The sequence below is a fragment of the Sinocyclocheilus grahami genome, unplaced genomic scaffold (assembly GCF_001515645.1).
Source record: "Sinocyclocheilus grahami isolate Dianchi unplaced genomic scaffold, SAMN03320097.WGS_v1.1 scaffold353.1, whole genome shotgun sequence".
Taxonomy (NCBI): Eukaryota; Metazoa; Chordata; class Actinopteri; order Cypriniformes; family Cyprinidae; genus Sinocyclocheilus; species Sinocyclocheilus grahami.
The window spans coordinates 831,138-852,595 of record NW_015505532.1 but is presented as its reverse complement, the minus strand read 5'-3'; the positions used below and the strand labels follow the sequence as shown (position 1 = coordinate 852,595).

Below are 21,458 nucleotides of genomic sequence, written 5' to 3'. Positions count from 1 at the left end.
CTTTCTCAAAAACTCATTCTGTATGATTTATAAGCTTGTTTCCTCATGGGGACCTCAAAAACATTTGGTCCCCATAACATGAAAAATACCAGGTACACACACACACACACACACAAAACATTGATATCAAGAAATGTAACCGGAAGTGTTAAATGCATCTTTGTTTTGGCCTACACAAATACGTAACCCCTGCACGACTCGTATGTGTACTATGGGCTGTGCTGCCACCTACTGGTAAAGGCGCTCAATCGCATGTATCGTGTCTAGACCCTTTGCGCACTAGGACCCTGAAACGACAGCGACAGACAGACAGAAGTAAACATGGCAGACAGAGACACAGATGCTCACAAACACAATGTTTATGAGGAGCTGCTCAGGTAACCGCCATCATTTATTAATTGTAACAAAGACAGAAAACGTTAGTTTATTGAATTGTTCTTGCAGTAACACATAACATTGATATCAGGAAAATGTAACCGGAAGTGTTAAATGCATCTTTGTTTTGGCCTACACAAATACGTAACCCCTGCACGACTCGTATGTGTACTATGGGCTGTGCTGCCACCTACTGGTAAAGGCGCTCAATCGCATGTATCGTGTCTAGACCCTTTGCGCACTAGGACCCTGAAACGACAGCGACAGACAGACAGAAGTAAACATGGCAGACAGAGACACAGCCACAGATGCTCACAAACACAATGTTTATGAGGAGCTGCTCAGGTAACCGCCATCATTTATTCATTGTAACAAAGACAGAAAACGTTAGTTTATTGAATTGTTCTTGCAGTAACACAAACAGAAGTAACAGCCCTGTGTCATGCTGGAAACAGGAAACATGCGCTAGCCAGCAAACAAGCAAGCAAAAGTTAGACCACGTGACACAAGAAATGTGTCTGCTGCAGTTTTTTTAATGAGGATCAACTCACATTTGTTTCCATCCGAGCATGTTACACAGTACAGTACAGTACAGTACAGGTGATATTTATGGCTGGTGTTTCTATGAGTGCTCCTTTAAAACAAACACAGCATCACATTTGTCTACCAAACATTTCCAATAGTAGACAGTAGAAGTTTGTCCTTTTTTTTTTAAACATGGTGAAAGGTTGTCATTCTCACCACAGCTCAGATTATTCTGTATTATAAAATGGATATTTCCGGTCCTTGATTCTGATTTGTTTGTAGTTGCACTAAAAACATACACCTTTGTTTACTTCTGTGTGTTGTTCTGCAACCACAACTGTTTCAGAGGAACTACATTGTTTGGTGGAAGACTACTGTTATTATTTATATCATGACTCTGTTTTATTTTGTGAACCCTTGCTACGTATACGGAATAACCGGTTTATAAATGCAATAAGCCCCGGGAAGCCGTGGTTTACAGTGAATTTATAACAGCTAAGGAGGTTTTAGGCACTCCAGCTTCTTGTCGTACCTAACAACGCCCCTTAGCTGTTATAAATTCACTGTAAACCACGGCTTCACGGGGGTTATTGCATAATAATTTCACACTAGTCGCATAATTCGACAATTACAGCTTGATTGCAAATGACACAATAGAAATGTTCAGCTCTAAAGTGTTTTAAAGTAACCTTGTTTTTACTTTACGTCGCAAGCATGTTCGAGTGAAAATGATAAACCGAGACATTCATGATTTGTGTAAATAATTGATACTAATGATTTTCACACAATCAGAATTGTAATGTTTCAAGTATGTTCATGGTTTTAAACTAGAGCCCGACCGATATGGGTTTTTTGGGACCGATACCGATATTAGGGAGTAAAAAATGCCGATACCGATATTAGGGAGTAAAAAAAAATGCCGATACCGATATTAGGGAGTAAAAAAATGCCGATACCGATATTAGGGAGTAAAAAATGGCAATACCGATTTATCGGTGACAGGCTCATATTGGCCGATAACATCGGCAAAACGGTGTTATCGGCAAAATATCGCTCTATTTTAAACATCATAATATTAGTATAAATGTATTTTTTATATATTGTGACATTTAATGTATGGGTTTATGACAAAGGTAAAGCAATACAATTATACATGCATAAGTTTATAGAAGTTCATATAACAAAAAAAAAGTTGGATTAAAATAAAAATGCACTAATTTATTCACTTATTATTATTTATTAACTTATTCAGGCGTTATATATTTTATTGTAAAAAAAAAAATAACAATAATAAAATAATTCTCCTCGTAATGTTAAATCAAAATGCTATAACTGCATCTTAAACTCCGTCCCCGCCATCTCATGTTCATCTTCCTCCAGTTTTGAGTTCAACGGCCACATTTTAGCATCTAGTCAACAACATTTTTTTTTTTTACTGTTAATGTGTTTCACTCTGATGTACGTCACAATATGGAAGAAAAGATCTGTCTCTGTTTTATCATCTTGATTTTGTCAGTATGAGACCATGTTAACATGTCAACTGTGTTACATATGTTTTTTGTCTATCCCGTTTCTATGTATTTGTCTTGGCTTTGCATGCAGTCCATCAGAGCTGTTTGAGGCGAGGTCCCGGAGCCATAAGATACCGGTGAGGGGTCAGAAAGACTTCCTGCCCAGTGGGTCGGAGCAGCAGACGGCCCGTCTGCAGCAGAGTCTGGACGAGCACTGGACGCTCCTGGCCGAGGAGAGAGTCGAGAGACTGTGAGTGGTTTCATAAAAAACTCACTTACTACACAACACACGACAGCTAAGAAGACAGAAAGAAATGTGGTGCTGTGTTTGTGTGTCTTATCCGTCTGCACAGAGGGAATCTAGTGAAAGCTGTCTGGATCCCTGACGAAAGACTAGTGGAGCTGCAGTCACCAGCAGTTGAGTCCATGACAGACACCAAATGAAATCGCCATCTGTTCCTAGCTAGGCCACTCTCAGTAATTATGCCATGTTTTCCAGGGGAAGTTTTGGCAGACGATGGGTTTTTCAGAGAGAGGCAAGCAATACCTGCTTCCTGAAGAGGCTCTTTACCTTATGGAATGTGTGAGTGGACACTTTCATACTCTTATTTATATCACGTTTTACATACCATCGTAACTGTATATTTGTGCAGTTAGTAGTATTTTAAGATGAACATTTACTGGACGGAAGCACGTTTACTTGATTATTACTTGATAAAATGTTCATTTGTACAGTTAGCTCCATGTATATTTGGACACTGACACAGTTTCCATAATTTCGGCTCTGTATGCCACCACAACAGAATTAAACTGCATGATGTGGGTTCACAGCAATGGCTTCCAAATGCAAACGGCACACTTAGAATCAACTCCAGGCCTTTTACCTGCTTAATTAATGTAGAGATAACGAAGGAATAGCCCACGACTGTCCATGAAATGGCTTTTTGAGTCAACTGTCCAATTAGGTACGGTCCCTTGAAAAGGTTTCTAACTGGTTTCTATTTTAATATCTGTTAAATTGTCATTTATTTCTGTGATGCAAAGCTTCAGTGTCACATGGTCCTCCAGAAATCATTCTAATACACTGATTGTCATCAGTGTTGAAAACACTTGAGTTGCTTTATATTTTTGTGTAAACTATATGTTTGCCATGTCCTGTTTGTGATTCAGGGTAATGTGCAGGTGTTTTACCGGGACCTTCCTTTATCCATTCAGGAGGGATATGAGCGGTTTCTCTCTCGTGAGACTCTGACTCTTCATCAGTATCAGGTTGGTTTGTCTCATGTGTCATCTGTCATTAACCGGTGCACTCAGAATTTTTTGCCATTAAAATAGTTCTTAACTTTTTTTTTGAGATGATGTACATGTACACTGTCAATACAGAGTTCAAAACCACTGAGACAAAGAAGAGCGAAATAGACAACAAAAGCATACCGAGTGCACCTTTAAACCTTCGTAAGTGTAATTTGTCGTCTTTAATTTAGGTTTTTGGACATTTGAAAAGGCTTGGGTATGTTGTGAACAGATTTGACCCCAGGTAACAATCATGTACTTATTCTCAGTACAATCATTTGCGTGTTTCTACCAACTTTCCATGCAATATTTCTATACTCTCATCTAATATTTCCAATAAAATCATCTTTCACACAGTTCCGTCCCGTCCACATATGAGAGACAGCTGAATCTGCCAGCATCATCATCGGACAAACAGAGAAAACAGCTGAAGAGGAAGCGCTCTCTAAGTCCTGTGTCCAGGTACATGTGATGTTTCCCACCTATGTTTCTTCTTCAGGTCCTATACACGACATTTAGGATTTTGATTGATGTAGGTATATAGTAGAATCTAGTGCTGGGCGGTATACCGGTTCATACCGAATACCGGTGTTAATTTTTGTTATGATATGAATTTTTAAAATACCGCAATACAGGTATGTCGCTTAAACAACGTTCGGAACGCGACACTGTTTGAAAGGGGTCCCTTTTCACTGTTGCACTGTGGTGAGGGAACAGCTGTATGTGTTACTAAGCGTGAAAGTTCCGAAACTGAAGCTGTAGAACTAATAGAACGTGATGACAGAAGAACTCATCCACAATATCCACATTGACTGCCACAAATATCCACCGCCCCCTGCCATCAGCTCCCGCGTCTCAAACACACACGAGCATGACTTTAGCACTAGATTTAGCAAGTTTCAGACCCTTTTAGTGGCTTTTTTCCATAGAATATTCATACTGACAAACCTAGCGACTTTTTTGGATAAATCTTAGCTATGGTTCAGTTGGAAGATTTCGCCAGTGCTGTCCCGCGAACGCGAGGTCTGACTTTCCCGGAGAAGTGTCACCTCTCTCGGCGTCTGTTCTGTGCAGTGAGCGGCAGAGAAGCAGCGCATTCAGTTGGCCGCACCGCAGCCGACTCGTCAATAAATGAGTACAAAACAGCGTTTCCTAGCACCTGTCGCTTACTGATTATTTGGAATTATGAATATGAGCGTAGTTCGTCTGTTAAGATCACATGCACTTTTTTTTTAGTTGGTTACTCAGACGCAGGCAGTGCGCTGCATGAGACAAAAAAGTAATATAGCCGCTCTTCAGTGTAGATGCATGTTGATTTTATCAGATGATGCCGCGATTATAAATGAGTGACTCCTGGTTAACATGTATTAAAAGGGGTCGTGTTTAGTCACTATTTAGTGTGGTATTTTTTGACAATATTCACTCATCATGACAGTAAAATAGGACATTCTAAGTCAGTATACTGCAGTATTTTCTCTCTCAATCAGTAGAAAATATGGTTAACACCCGGTCATGCATGGAAAAAAAAACCCATCATGTACCGTGAAACCGGTATAATTTTGAAAAATACGGTGATATAAATTTTGGGTCATTTTGGTCACTAGCGCCCAGCACTAGTAGAATCTACAAGCAAGTCTTACTGTAAAAGCTTAACGTCCATGATTTATGGAACAAGCTGTGTCTCCCTCCTTTGTAAAATCTGTTCTCTGATTGTAGAAAAAAAATCCAGCCTCATTTGACTTCAGATATTCTAAGAGATGCATTAAATTAGAATGAAAGCATAATCATGTCTTTTATCAATATCTTTTTAATAAACATTTTTATAATAATTCTTTTTTTTAGCCCAATAGAAGAGTTTAAATGAGCTCATTCAAATATTTTACAAATATTATTTTAAATCGTAATACTTTTCTGCATTAAAAAGGGCAAAACTCCCTTTTTTAAATATCTTAAAAAGAAACATTTTTAGATATAATGAACTTCATTATATCAGCAGCTAGTCACTTGAGATGTTTGGCTTCCCATAATTCAAATGGGTGTATTCAAATCCCTATACAAAACAGTACTATACAAATTAGTCTGCACTGCATGATGGAAACCGGTCAGATGATTCAAGATGACGATAAAATTTTAACTGAAATGCTGTATTGACCAATAAGAAGCTAAATCTTATTCAAATCTGAGAAGTAGCATGATAATTAAATATTGTTAAAAATAATTAAAAATATAGTTAAAATATAAATAAAAATAATATTTGGTTACACTTTATTTTAAGGTGTCCTTGCTACAGTGTAAGTATACATTTAAGTACTGAGTAATATTAATTAACTACATGTACTTACTATATGGTTAGTGTTAGGATTAGAGTTTGGCTTAGAGTTACTTGCATGTAAGTATGCATCATTAATTGTTAATATAAAAGTACTGTACATGTCAAATGTGTAACAAGGACACCATAAAATAAAGTGTTAATAAACATTTTATTAAATACACAACCTATTAAACTTTCCTTTTAATTAAGATACTTTGATCTCATTTGATTAATTTCTTGTTTTTATTTGGAACCTGATTGAATGCAAATCAAAAAGATTATGCTAAACGAACGATGAGTTTGGAATCAGTGCAACAGCTGAATTACAATCAAAATATGATTGAGTGAGGCACATTTGAAGCCTTTGTATTGAGAAGTCTCTTCTGCTCACCAAGCGTGCATTTATTTGATCCAAAATACAGCCAAAACAGTAATATTGTAAAATATTATTACAATTTAAAATAACTAATATTTTTCAAATGTAATTTATTCCTGTGATGCAAAGCTGAATTTGCAGCATCATTACTCCAGTCTTCAGTGTCACATGATCCTTCAGAAATCATTCTAATGGTGCAAACAGGTCGGGTGATACAAGAGGATGATAAAGTCATATGAGCAGGGACAAAACGGCTTGAAATATTAATCAATTAGTTTTGGTGGCCTGAAATTTTGCCTGGGTGGCTGCTAAATCCTGCTTAAACTGACTCGGTCTTCTCATCTCTGTCTTGATCGCCATGCGGCATCAGTGACAAACAAAACACACCACCAGAGGAGAAGACGACAACTGAAGATCAAAGTGAGGAGCTAGTCAAGACAGAGCCGCCTCTGGAGGAGCCCATGCAGTCCGCCGATGTCTCTGACAGGACGTGGTGGATGGAGGGGGATGTCCAGCTGTCTCCTGCTCAAGCCCAAAGCGCAGCTCCTCGCTGGGACTTCAGCAGCATCTCTTTCCCGGACCTGGGCTCGCGCCGGAGCCGCTTCGTCTCTCTGGCGTCTCCAGACCCCAGCCTGCTGCCCGGAGCGCTGGAGGTGGGCGGCTGCGATTTGTCCCCGTGGCTCAGCAGACTCAACGTGAAGCAGGAGAAGCTGTCGCGGCGGGAAAGGGAGCGTCAGAGAGACAGGGATCGCTATCACAGGGATATGAACAGCGACCGAGAGGTGCGGCACTGCAGGAACTGGGCCGAGTATTTGCAGCTGCTGGAGGACAGGAGGAGACGGAGGCAGAAAGATAGACCAGTGCATCTGTGGGAGAAGGAGGTGACGCCGCTCACTCAGCCGGGCCAGTGCACCTCACACCGTAAGAACACACACTTTCATGTAGACAATGCATGAACAGATTTCGTCTTGAGCCAGTGATGTTATGTCTGACCCAAAGAGACCACTCAAACGAACAGATTGCAGGTCTGTTGTTTAGCGTTGCTAGTGGCACAGAAATGACACAGATATGTTTAAAATGTTGTTGTTGTTGACTAAATGCATCTGTAGTCTTTATGTATTATTTTGCGAATCAAACATAAGAATTAAGAAGTGTTTGGCTATTCTTTCTTATAAGGTTTATTATACTACTGTGACACTTTACAATAAGGTTCCATATGTTAACATTAATATTAATGAATAGTAGTGTTCATATTAGTGAATGTCATACTATGTTTATCAAACAGTATTTGTTTATGGCATTTATTAATCTAGGTTAATGCCAAGGAATGTATTATTGTTCTAAATAAATAGAAAGAATAGCTCAGCAGACTCAACGTGAAGCAGGAGAAGCTGTCGCGGCGGGAAAGGGAGCGTCAGAGAGACAGGGATCGCTATCACAGGGATATGAACAGCGACCGAGAGGTGCGGCACTGCAGGAACTGGGCCGAGTATTTGCAGCTGCTGGAGGACAGGAGGAGACGGAGGCAGAAAGATAGACCAGTGCATCTGTGGGAGAAGGAGGTGACGCCGCTCACTCAGCCGGGCCAGTGCACCTCACACCGTAAGAACACACACTTTCATGTAGACAATGCATGAACAGATTTCGTCTTGAGCCAGTGATGTTATGTCTGACCCAAAGAGACCACTCAAACGAACAGATTGCAGGTCTGTTGTTTAGCGTTGCTAGTGGCACAGAAATGACACAGATATGTTGTTGTTGTTGACTAAATGCATCTGTAGTCTTTATGTATTATTTTGCGAATCAAACATAAGAATTAAGAAGTGTTTGGCTATTCTTTCTTATAAGGTTTATTATACTACTGTGACACTTTACAGTAAGGTTCCATATGTTAACATTAATATTAATGAATAGTAGTGTTCATATTAGTGAATGTCATACTATGTTTATCAAACAGTATTTGTTTATGGCATTTATTAATCTAGGTTAATGCCAAGGAATGTATTATTGTTCTAAATAAATAGAAAGAATAATAAATCCATAAAATAATATAATAAATTAGCAATAAACAGTGTTGTTTTATTTTCTAGTAATAATAAACAAGTAATATTATTACTTGTTTTTGTCATTATTTCTTTTTTATATTTCTATAGAGGTACGTTATTTTGGTTTTAGTTTAAAGGGTTAGTTCACTCAAAAATGAAAATTCTGTCATTAATTATTCACCCTCATGTTGTTCTAAACCTGTAAGACCTTCGTTCATTTTCGGAACACAAATTAAGATATTCTTAATGAATTCTGAGAGCTTTCTGACCCTCCCATAAACAGCATAGCAATAAACAGTGTTGTTTTATTTTCTAGTAATAATAAACAAGTAATATTATTACTTGTTTTTGTCATTATTTCTTTTTTATATTTCTATAGAGGTACGTTATTTTGGTTTTAGTTTAAAGGGTTAGTTCACTCAAAAATGAAAATTCTGTCATTAATTATTCACCCTCATGTTGTTCTAAACCCATAAGACCTTCGTTCATTTTCGGAACACAAATTAAGATATTCTTAATGAATTCTGAGAGCTTTCTGACCCTCCCATAAACAGCGAGGTAACTACCACGATCAAGACCCAGAAACGTAGCAAGGAGATCTGTAAAATAGTCCATGTGACATCAGGGGTTCAACCGTAATTTTACGAAGCTACGAGAATACTTTTTGTACGCAAAGAAAACAAAAATAACGACTTTATTCAACCATTCGTCTCCTCCGCGTCACCCTGGTGCCATTTTGGAGAGTATCCGCTGAACGTAAACCGCGTATGCTATTCTGTGTCACGCTGATACGTTTTCTACGTTGTCCAGGGTGACTCAGAGGATACGAATTGTTGAATAAAGTCATTATTTTTGTTTTCTTTGCGTACAAAAAGTATTTTCGTAGCTTCGTAAAATTGCGGTTGAACCACTGATGTCACATGGATTATTTTACCGATCTCCTTGCAACGTTTCTGGGTCTTGATCGTGGTAGTTACCTCGCTGTCTATGGGAGGGTCAGAGAGCTCTCATATTCCATCAAAAATATCTTAATTTGTGTTCCGAAGATGAAAGAGGGGCTTACGGGTTTAGAAAGACATGAGGGTGAGAAATTAATGGCAAAATTTTCATTTTTGGGTGAACTATCCCTTTAAGTAAAATTTAAAAGCATTTCTAATTTTAGTTTGAGTATTTTATTTATTTTTTTTTTTTGACATTTATTTTATTTAGACTAATTTTAATAGTTGTTTTAGCTAACAATAACAGCAATGGTAACAAAAATACTAAATAAATAAATATAATATCAATAATAATAATACTGTATAATAATAATAATAGAATTAATTCATGTTTGTTTACAGTATATTGAGTAATAGTAATTTATGCAATTTAAATGTTGAAAATGTATTTGTATAGAAATTAAGATTAATATTAATGGTTCATTGTAAGTACATGATACCTAATTAATACTCATTAAGTAACTTTAACAATTTTTTTTATTGTTAGTTGTATTTAAAAGGTTATTTTCAATTTGATTATTTTATAATATGTAAATAAAAGGATATGCGTTAATCATTTTTAATAATTAAAATAGGTTTGTATTCTTTAAAAAAAAAAAAAAAAAAAGTATCTCCGAAGGACATATTTTTTGCGCTTAAGTTAATGGGGCACCTTTTGAACTGTTCATTGAAAATGGCATTTTTGTCTTCCATGTGACATTCATATTTTTGTCCTGTTCTGGTGCAGGTGAACTGCTGGACCAGATCAGCATTATCAAGTCTTCGAGCTGGTCTGAGGGGGTTTCCAGGTGAGTATAGCCCACCTTTACTATCCTGTACTGTCCTTTGCTAAATTAGCTTTTGTGAAACCTCATAATAAGTCATGTACTGAAGCGGAGTAACCTGGTAGCTTTGCCCTTTGTCTCAAAATTGAAGTCAAACAAGGGTTTGAGATGACTGAACTGCTTTTTTAAACAATCTGTTTTCTCAGCTTGTCCCCGTCAGACCAGTGGAAGATTAGTTTTGATGTTTACCAACCGGACACGGTGGCAGAGTTTAAAAAGAGCCTCCCTGGAAAGCCTTACACCCGCATGTGTGTCTGCAGGTAAACACACTGCCTCAATACACTGAAATGAGTCTGCTGACTTATTACCTGCTGTGTTGGTTTTGTCATTTTGCCTTAGTTATACAGTGGCTGGATCATACTGGAAGATCAGTTATGTTTTTGCAGCTGTCTGATTAAGTGATGCACTTTTTTTTTTACATTTTCTATGGCATGTAAATAGAAATGTATGAGCTTGCATATATCTGGCTCCTGATAAAATCGTACATGCTCGGGATCTGTATCAAGTGACAAGAAATCCGTAATGTCTGTAAAAGTCCTGATCTGATCAATCCAACTTATTTCTGTCTTTGTACATTGACAGTTTTGACGGTCCAGTGCCTGATCTGAATGCCATGAAGCAGCTGTCCTTCCAAAGCGGAGACGTCCCAGTCACTTTTGCAGTGGTGGATCATGGGGACATCTCCTTTTATTGCTTCAAGGATTTCAAACTGCCGACTGATGTGTATTAAAGGAGGATTTCTAAAACTGTGCTGATAAAATGCGTGGATCTCAGGGTATTAATGAGATAGTTCAGACAATAATGAAAGTTCGGTCATCATTTACTCAGCCTCACGTTGTTCCAAGAATGTTGGCAACCAAATATTTTCTGTTCCCATTTTTATTCATACAGTGGAGGTGAATGGGAACCGAAGCGATTTGGTTACCAACATTCTTCAAAGATTACCAACATTATTAAAAAATATTTTTTCCACTGAAAAAAAGAAAAAAAAAGAAAAGAAAGTCACAGAGTTTTGGAATAACATGAGGGTGAGAAAATGATGACTGGATGTTCATTTTTAGGTGAACTATTCCTTTAAGTTGCTTTTAATACAAAACCTTTAAGACTGTGTCATGTGTAAGTTATGCCAAAACTACTAACATCATAAAATGTCTATTGTTTGGACACAGAAAAAAAAAAAAACAACTTTCCTTTTATTGCTTCAAGGATTTCAAACTGCCGACTGATGTGTATTAAAGGAGGATTTCTAAAACTGTGCTGATAAAATGCGTGGATCTCAGGGTATTAATGAGATAGTTCAGACAATAATGAAAGTTCGGTCATCATTTACTCAGCCTCACGTTGTTCCAAGAATGTTGGCAACCAAATATTTTCTGTTCCCATTTTTATTCATACAGTGGAGGTGAATGGGAACCGAAGCGATTTGGTTACCAACATTCTTCAAAGATTACCAACATTATTAAAAAATATTTTTTCCACTGAAAAAAAGAAAAAAAAAGAAAAGAGTTTTGGAATAACATGAGGGTGAGAAAATGATGACTGGATGTTCATTTTTAGGTGAACTATTCCTTTAAGTTGCTTTTAATACAAAACCTTTAAGACTGTGTCATGTGTAAGTTATGCCAAAACTACTAACATCATAAAATGTCTATTGTTTGGACACAGAAAAAAAAAAAAACAACTTTAAAGGCTGCTTTGATCAGCTAATTTTATATGATCTTCTCTACTGGTTAGACAAATGTTTTGTTGAGCTAGTTAACAAGCTTTCAGGGTATCTTGGTTTGAGTTTTGTTTCTGGCTCTATTTCCGTACTCCATATTGGAAGTACTATATGTCAACCTTGGTTTACCAAGATTTATGATGGTTATTCATTGCAGTTCAGTGCTGTCACAATATTCTGTGGAGAATGGGAAAGCTAGAGCTTAGACGAACATTTCAAATGGTCAAAAGTTTGGTGTTGGATGAAAGTAATAACTCAATAAAACAATCCATTTCATCTGGTTTGGGGTGTTTATCAGCAATCTTGGTGCCATCACGTTCATTTTGCCTTAGTTATACAGTGGCTGGATCATACTGGAAGATCAGTTATGTTTTTGCAGCTGTCTGATTAAGTGATGCACTTTTTTTTTTACATTTTCTATGGCATGTAAATAGAAATGTATGAGCTTGCATATATCTGGCTCCTGATAAAATCGTACATGCTCGGGATCTGTATCAAGTGACAAGAAATCCGTAATGTCTGTAAAAGTCCTGATCTGATCAATCCAACTTATTTCTGTCTTTGTACATTGACAGTTTTGACGGTCCAGTGCCTGATCTGAATGCCATGAAGCAGCTGTCCTTCCAAAGCGGAGACGTCCCAGTCACTTTTGCAGTGGTGGATCATGGGGACATCTCCTTTTATTGCTTCAAGGATTTCAAACTGCCGACTGATGTGTATTAAAGGAGGATTTCTAAAACTGTGCTGATAAAATGCGTGGATCTCAGGGTATTAATGAGATAGTTCAGACAATAATGAAAGTTCGGTCATCATTTACTCAGCCTCACGTTGTTCCAAGAATGTTGGCAACCAAATATTTTCTGTTCCCATTTTTATTCATACAGTGGAGGTGAATGGGAACCGAAGCGATTTGGTTACCAACATTCTTCAAAGATTACCAACATTATTAAAAAATATTTTTTCCACTGAAAAAAAGAAAAAAAAAGAAAAGAGTTTTGGAATAACATGAGGGTGAGAAAATGATGACTGGATGTTCATTTTTAGGTGAACTATTCCTTTAAGTTGCTTTTAATACAAAACCTTTAAGACTGTGTCATGTGTAAGTTATGCCAAAACTACTAACATCATAAAATGTCTATTGTTTGGACACAGAAAAAAAAAAAAACAACTTTAAAGGCTGCTTTGATCAGCTAATTTTATATGATCTTCTCTACTGGTTAGACAAATGTTTTGTTGAGCTAGTTAACAAGCTTTCAGGGTATCTTGGTTTGAGTTTTGTTTCTGGCTCTGTTTCTGTACTCCATATTGGAAGTACTATATGTCAACCTTGGTTTACCAAGATTTATGATGGTTATTCATTGCAGTTCAGTGCTGTCACAATATTCTGTGGAGAATGGGAAAGCTAGAGCTTAGACGAACATTTCAAATGGTCAAAGTTTGGTGTTGGATGAAAGTAATAACTCAATAAAACAATCCATTTCATCTGGTTTGGGGTGTTTATCAGCAATCTTGGTGCCATCATGTTTGCGAATCCACAAACTACATTTCTGCATGCGTTCCCTGCTAGGTTTCTATTGGTTTCTGAGAACTGTCAATCAATTAAAAATGTAACTGAATTAATTACTTTTATACCAACTTGAATCTGATTGATCTGGTTCCAGGCAGCTCTTGACCGCAATACATGTCCATATCACTTCGCCAAATGATTTCAGTTATTTCAAAGGTCCTACAGGTATGGGATGATTTTAGACTCAAAATGATTAATAGATGCACGCACAATTATCCATGCACTACATCAATTTAATGCATGTATCTTACTAACCACAAACAAATGCCTTTCAATTTGAATCTGTGGAATTCGGGATTAAATGATTGTGCAGTGATTTGTACAAATACAGACATGTTTGTGAATAAAAATGGTCTGTTCTGCATTAATACATCATAACTTGCTCATGCAAAAAGGAATCTGCATTTGTGGGTCAGGTCACAAGCGTGCATTTGTTCGAGTCGATCTTGTTCGGTTCATTTGGATTTTGAGACTTCATTTTTCGCAGTTTGCAGCATTTCACTCTCTTGCACACACAACTACCAATGAACAAGGCCTATTGCAATTCATTAAGGTGTACACGATCTGAAAAATTCGCGAATTTGCGTTACTACACTGAAACAAATGCCTTTAAACCGGTGTCTGTAGAATTATGAATTACATTAATGTGCGGCATTGAGTCTAAAATCATCCCATACTACAACAGCAAAAGAACCAAAACGCACAACGACAATGACCATCCAATAAAAATAAAAACTATTAGGATAAAAATGATAAACTATTTTACATTTTCCCACGAAATTAAATGTTTTGCTATAGAGGTAATAACGGTGCTGTTCTTGATGCAGTTTTGCTATTAATAGAGGGGCTGCTGCCGAAAAGAGATAAATTTCAGACTTCATTTTTCGCAGTTTGCAGCATTTCACTCTCTTGCACACACAACTACCAATGAACAAGGCCTATTGCAATTCATTAAGGTGTACACGATCTGAAAAATTCGCGAATTTGCGTTACTACACTGAAACAAATGCCTTTAAACCGGTGTCTGTAGAATTATGAATTACATTAATGTGCGGCATTGAGTCTAAAATCATCCCATACTACAACAGCAAAAGAACCAAAACGCACAACGACAATGACCATCCAATAAAAATAAAAACTATTAGGATAAAAATGATAAACTATTTTACATTTTCCCACGAAATTAAATGTTTTGCTATAGAGGTAATAACGGTGCTGTTCTTGATGCAGTTTTGCTATTAATAGAGGGGCTGCTGCCGAAAAGAGATACATTTCTCTCTCTCTCTCTCATATCTGCGTTATCATTGGCTCAAGCCTCGTTACTACCTCTAAAATTATGTCTTGAGGTGCGGTAACGAAGAGTTTTTAATTCGTTTAGTCTTGAAGCCCCAGTGCAATCATCTGTCTGGGACACTTGCACCCTGCTTATTTGCGCTGTTTGCTCTAAAATATATGCTTTTGGAAAACTAGACTGAGTCAATAAAGCATTAGCCCCTACATCAACTGCTGTTCAGTGTTGATTTGGCGATATATGATATTTAAATTACTGTTGTGTACATTGATCTTGATGCATGCACACAGCTGCCTATGATTTATGGTAGAAGAAGACGACATAGCCTATTATCTTTCATTGTAATGATCTGCAGTTTTTCAGAGAAATCAGACATTAGAAGATGAGTTACCTTTACACTCATACTACTCAGTTTGCAGGTGAACACACTCAATGAACAATAAATTGAGCATATATGAGCACGTGTCAGTGATTCACCTGCACTTGATGTTTAGATTTTAAAAATACGTTTTAGTTTTCTATGTAGACAGACATTACAGAATAAAAATCCTTTGTATTTTGTTTCTTAAGGCAATAATAACAAAAACATTTTTATAGTAGTTTTTATATTTTTGTTACTATTTTGAATGAGATTTTTTTATATATATTTTCATTATTATTATTATTATTAATTAAATATATATCTATAGTTTTTTTGTTTTATTTTATGTAGCTTTAGTTATTTTAGTAGATCAACTTAAACTAAATTAAAATGAGAAAAGTAGTGAAAATGTTTATTTTTTTTAATGTTTTATTTTATTTTAGTTAACAATAATAATAATAACACTGTTTTACAGGTGTGACAACCGAGATTTCCATTAGTGTTAATGGTATTATTAAATATTCCTTAATATTATTAGGAGATTAGAGAAGCAAAAGTCGAGGTTATGGTGAGGCATTTAGAATAGAAGTGAATGTCATTACAAACACTTAATGTTGTGGGTGACTTTTAAGAGATATTTGTTCTAAACAAAAGGGCTTACTGACATCTTGTTCAAAAAAAATCTGTTGTTTAACTTTAACATGATTTTTAAAGTAAAGCTATGTTGCTTCAGTCCATCTCATATCAACTATAACTAAAAATGTAAAAGTAATTTTTTTGTTTATTAAAGATTTCACAGCAAAAAGGCACGTGAACCATGACATACAGTAGCCTACATGTAATAGAAAACAGCAACATTTTGATCATGTCGATCATTTTGAGGCCTTAGGAATTAATGTATCAGGCTAATGATACAGCTTTATAGTGTTACTGACTAATTACAGAAATTGTGGTCATGTTATATGCATTTATTAATGAATAATCTGACAACATAACTACATAAATGTATGCAACCAGCACAATCTGATTAAAGGGTTAGTTCACCCAAAAATAAAAATTTTAGTAAAAATAGTGAATCGATGCGTTTTTGTAAGAAAACTATCCATATTCAAAACGTAATAATCACTTGAATCTAGCTTGCGCTTGTCAGGAAATCATCGCAATCACTCACGTCAGCACAGTCACCTCCTCCGACACACACCCGATCACAATCACTTAAATTCTGATCACCTGCACCTGCATCACCAATTAAGCCCGCTATATCTTCTCACTCCACTCAGCATTCCAGTGTCCGGTCTACCGTTCACTACCTGAACATTGCCAGACTCCTTACAAGCTTTACTAACTGTTGTATCCTTACCTCCAGAAGTCCATTCAGTCTCCGCTATTCCGATTCTCCTCAGCCCCGGTTCATCTCCAGAATTCCTACTACTATCATACCCAGATTACCAAGAAGCAAAGATACCCAGAACTCTCTCATATCTCTCTTACTCCCCTGCCTTCGATCCTAACCATCACAGCATTGACAATAAACCCCTCTGTTTACCTGAACTCCTCTTGTCTCTTGCCTGTTTGTGACAGAAGACCGGACCAGAACCAACACCTGCGCCTGCGTCAAGGCTCCTCCACATCCAGGGAGTGCACACTACAATTTCGCACACTACAATTTCGCACACTAGCGGTGACTAGTGGCTGGAATGAGGCGGCCCTCCTCAGTGCCTACTGTCAAGGTCTGGACCCTCCCCTTCGTGCTCAAATGGCCATCTACGATGACAACATCGGACTAGAGGGCTTCCTACAACGAGCCACTCGCATCTCGCAACGGTTGTCAGCCTGCCAGCCCCACGAAGCCGCCCAACAGCCCTTCGCGTCCACCAGTGGTCCCTCTGTACCAGAGCCCATGCAAATGGATTCCACCCGACTCACTCGCACCGAGCGCGCTCGCCGTTTAGTGGCCGGACTCTGCCTGTACTGTGGTGCTCCAGGACGCCTGGCGGTGAGTACCCTCCAAATAGAACCAGAAATTTCGACTTTATCCCTGCTGCCAGTGCAACTGCTAACCAAAAACCTCTCGGTTTCAATTTCAGCCCTCATCGACTCGGGCTCTTCGGGCAATTTCATATCCTGTGACCTCCTAAAGCGTCTCCATCTACCCCGCCTACGTCAAGCCCGGGAGCTCTGAGTCGGGACGATTCAGGGAAAGCCGCTAGGGCATGGGCGGGTGCAGTTTCGCGCCCCACCGCTAAGATTGAGGATCGGAAGTCTGCATGAGGAAACCATTTCCTTCCTGGTACTAGAGGGACCCACAGTGGATATCATCCTGGGACGCCCCTGGCTCACTCTCCATTCTCCAGAGATGGGAACCCTGTGATATCACTCGCTGGAGCGGGTCATGTCAGAGAAACTGTCTCCGCACTCTACATGTACCGCTTCCACGCCCCGTCAGGGCTCAAGTTGCTTCCACCCTGGTTGAAAGCCCAACACCGCAGGAGACACCGACCGTCCCATCTGATTATACGGCGTTCCAGGATGTCTTTAGTAAGCAGGCAGCCACTCGCCTTCCACCGCACCGGCCATGGGACTGTGCCATCGACTTGCTGCCTGGGGCAAAACTCCCTAAGGGTAGAGTATACCCACTGTCCATCCCGGAGCGCAAGGCCATGGAGGATTACATCCAGGAGGCTCTTAAGCAAGGTTTCATCCACCCATCCACCTCCCCGGCAGCCTCGTGCTTCTTCTTTGTGGGCAAGAAGGACGGGGGCTTGAGGCCGTGCATCGACTATCGCATGCTGAACTCTCAGACGGTGAAACTGCCATACCTACTTCCCCTGGTCCCAGCCGCCCTGGAGGAACTCCGTGGAGCTCGTGTCTTCTCCAAACTGGACCTGCGGAGCGCATACAACCTCGTTCGCATCAGGGAGGGCGACGAGTTGAAGATGGCGTTCATTACCCCCGCAGGCCACTATGAATTCCGGGTCATGCCGTATGGCCTGCCAAACTCCCCGTCCATCTTCCAAATCTTCATGAACGAGGTGTTCCGGGAGTTCCCCAATAAGTTTGTGATTGTCTACATTGATGATATTCTCATATACTCCCGGAACCTGGCCGAACATCGCCACCACGTTACGCAGGTCCTTCAGAAGCTACGTCAACATCAGCTGTACCTGAAATTGGAGAAGTGCGAATTCTATCGCTCCTCGGTCCAGTTCCTCGGATATGTCATCATCAAGGAGGGTATCCAGATGGACCAGGGGAAGGTGAAGGCCATCAGGGAATGGCCGCTTCCACAGTCGGTGAAGGAGTTACAAAGGTTCCTGGGGTTCACAAACTTCTATCGACGGTTTGTGAAGCGTTTCAGCATGCTCAAGGCCCCCCTTACTTCCATGCTACGAGGCAAACCCAAGTCCCTGTCCTGGAACAGCCTTGCCCGCGAAACCTTCAACCAGCTCAAGGAGGCCTTCAGCACGGCCCCCATCCTTCACCATCCGGATCCCTAGGTACCTTTTGTAGTAGAAGTTGACGCCTCTACCACCGGCGTCGGGGCCGTGCTGTCACAGCAATGTCGGAAACCTCCAATCCTCCATCCATGCGCTTACTTCTCCAGGAAACTGAACCCGGCAGAGCAAAATTAGGACATCGGCAATCGGGAACTGCTCGCCATCAAACTGGCCCTGGAGGAGTGGCGTCACTGGCTGGAGGGAGCCCATCACCCTTTCTTAGTGATCACGGATAATAAGAATCTCCAATATCTCCATGAAGCCAAAATACTCAACCCTCGTCAAGCCCGATGGGCTTTGTTTTTCACAAGGTTCCAATTCACAATCACTTACAAACCTGGAAATCGCAATTGCAAGGCTGATGTGCTATCCCGTCTTCACTCTCCCGTCAGTCCAACGGAACCAGAACCCATTCTCCCTCCAGCCCTGATCGTCAGCCCCATACAGTGGAACATCAACCAGGACATCCGTGACGCCACTCGCACCGAACCTGCTCCGCCGGGCTGCCCAGAAAGGAAGACGTACGTTCCCACCTCCCAGCGTCAGACCCTTCTGGGCTCAGTGCATGAAGTACCGGGCTCTGGACACCCAGGCAGGCAACGGACCCTCTCGCTCCTCCAGGCTCGGTACTGGTGGCCCAGTATGACCCGGGATGTCAACAGGTACGTCCAAAGCTGTTCAGTCTGGCAAGCTCGTCCCACTGCCCGTGCCCCGTAGACCTTGGTCCCACATTAGAGTGGATTTCGTCACTGACCTCCCTGCCTCTGATGGTAACACCTGTATCCTTGTTGTGGTTGATCGCTTCTCCAAGGCCTGTAAGTTCATCCCTCTCAAGGGTCTCCCAACTGCATTTGACACAGCTGAATGCCTATTCACTCAGGTCTTCCAGAACTATGGCCTCCCGGAGGAGGTCGTTTCAGACCGAGGGCCCCAGTTCGTCTCCCGAGTATGGAAGGCCTTCTTCCGGTTACTGGGAGTGACCGTAAGCTTGTCCTCGGGGTACCATCCACAGACAAATGGCCAGACTGAACGAAGGGTCCAGGAGCTCGGACGTTACCTCCGGTCATACTGCCATGATGATCAGCACAGCTGGAGCCGCTACCTTCCTTGGGCCGAGTATGCACAAAACTCCCTCCGTCAGAATACCACCGGCCTGACCCCTTTCCAGTGCATGCTCGGCTACCAACCCCCACTCTTCCCCTGGACAGAAGAGCCCTCGGAGGTTCCAGCTGTGGACTACTGGTTTCGAGAGCGCGAGAGAGTGTGGGACTCCGCTCGGGACACGTCCAGCTCCAACAAGCAGTGCGGAGGCATAAGTTCTTCGCAGATGCCCGGCATACCGCTACTCCCACCTACCAGCCTGGAGAGCTGGTTTGGCTTTCCACCCGGGATCTGCGCCTCCGCCTGCCCTGTAAAAAGCTGAGTCCCCGCTATATTGATCCGTTCTCAATACAGAGGCAGATCAACCAAATCACCTACCTTCTGCAACTTCCACCCAGGTACAAGATTCACCCCTCATTCCACATCTCACTCCTCAAACCTTGTTCTTCTTCCTCCTCCAGATCCACCGAGCCAGAAGCACCCCTTCCTCCTGAGGTTCTGGATCAGCCCTCGGTGTACCAGGTGAAAGAAATCCTGAATTCGCGGCGACAGGGCGGCCGGTTACAATATCTTATTGACTGGGAAGGATACGGACTGGAGGAGAGATCCTGGGTGGCCCGCGACGACATACTGGAGCCATCCCTGCTGGAAGAATTCCACCGCAACCATCCAAACGTCCCGCACCCCGAAGTCGCGGTCGCCCTCGTCGCCGCATGGGGGCATCAGGAGGAGGGGGTAATGTCAGGAAATCATCACAATCACTCACGTCAGCACAGTCACCTCCTCTGACACACACCAGATCCCAATCACCCGAATTCTGATCACCTGCACCTGCATCACCAATTAAGCCCGCTATATCTTCTCACTCCACTCAGTATTTCAGTGTCCGGTCTACCGTTCACTACCTGAACATTGCCAGACTCCTTACAAGCTTTACTAACTGTTGTTTCCTTACCTCCAGAAGTCAATTCAGTCTCCACTATTCCGATTCTCCTCAGCCCCGGTTCATCTCCAGGATTCCTACTACTATCATACCCAGATTACCAAGAAGCTAAGATAGCCAGAACTCTCTCATATCTCTCTTACTCACCTGCCTTCGATCCTAGCCATCACAGCATTGACAATAAACCCCTCTGTTTACCTGAACTCCTCTTGTCTCTTGCCTGTTTGTGACAGCGCTCACTGATGTAAAACGGAAGCAGTTCCGGGGGAATTACGTATGAGCCGCTCAGAAGTGACTCACGTGGAGAGATCGAAATAAAACAACGGTCACTAATTAGAAGTACAAAACGAGGATTTGTAAAGAAGAATGTCGGAGGATTTCGATATAAGCAAAGAGGAGACTTGTTTTCCTTTGCTAAAGTAAGGAAACTTTGCTTCTTTTGATCCTGTAAACAAACGTTGGTTTTCACGAGACACCCGCTGAGTACAACGATAGAGCTTGAAAGATCAAAGACAATTTTTTATATAACTCCGACTGGATTCGTCTGAAAGAAGAAAGTCATATACACCTAGGATGCATCGGGGCTGAGTAAAACGCAGCCTAATTTAAATTTTTGGGTGAACTAACCCTTTAAAGCAGCACTATGTAACTTTAGGCGCTCTAGTAGTGGTTAATAAACAGAACTGCACACATCCCGCGGAAGAACATTCCAACCGGAGC

General features: G+C 40.5%; 1 protein-coding gene across 3 annotated transcripts; it reads left to right on the top strand.

The window, feature by feature from the left end:
* The first annotated feature begins 314 nt into the window (after nt 1-314).
* On the top strand, nt 315-11,731 carry tsen54 (TSEN54 tRNA splicing endonuclease subunit). Of its 3 annotated transcripts, XM_016229508.1 has the most exons (13): nt 624-720; nt 2,503-2,661; nt 2,765-2,828; nt 2,911-2,994; nt 3,582-3,680; nt 3,896-3,948; nt 4,062-4,166; nt 6,762-7,095; nt 7,777-7,993; nt 10,162-10,222; nt 10,405-10,518; nt 10,841-10,958; nt 11,465-11,731. In XM_016229508.1, the coding sequence occupies exons 1-13, from the start codon at nt 659-661 to the stop codon at nt 11,492-11,494; spliced, it is 1,500 nt and encodes a 499-aa protein (XP_016084994.1). In that variant the 5' UTR covers nt 624-658; the 3' UTR covers nt 11,495-11,731. The 3 variants fall into 3 exon arrangements, with proteins under 3 accessions (XP_016084996.1, XP_016084994.1, XP_016084995.1); XM_016229510.1 differs by lacking the exons at nt 624-720; nt 11,465-11,731 and adding an exon at nt 315-377 and having other exon boundaries at nt 10,841-11,225; XM_016229509.1 differs by lacking the exons at nt 7,777-7,993; nt 11,465-11,731 and having other exon boundaries at nt 6,762-7,312; nt 10,841-11,225.
* Nucleotides 11,732-21,458: the final 9,727 nt, after the last annotated feature.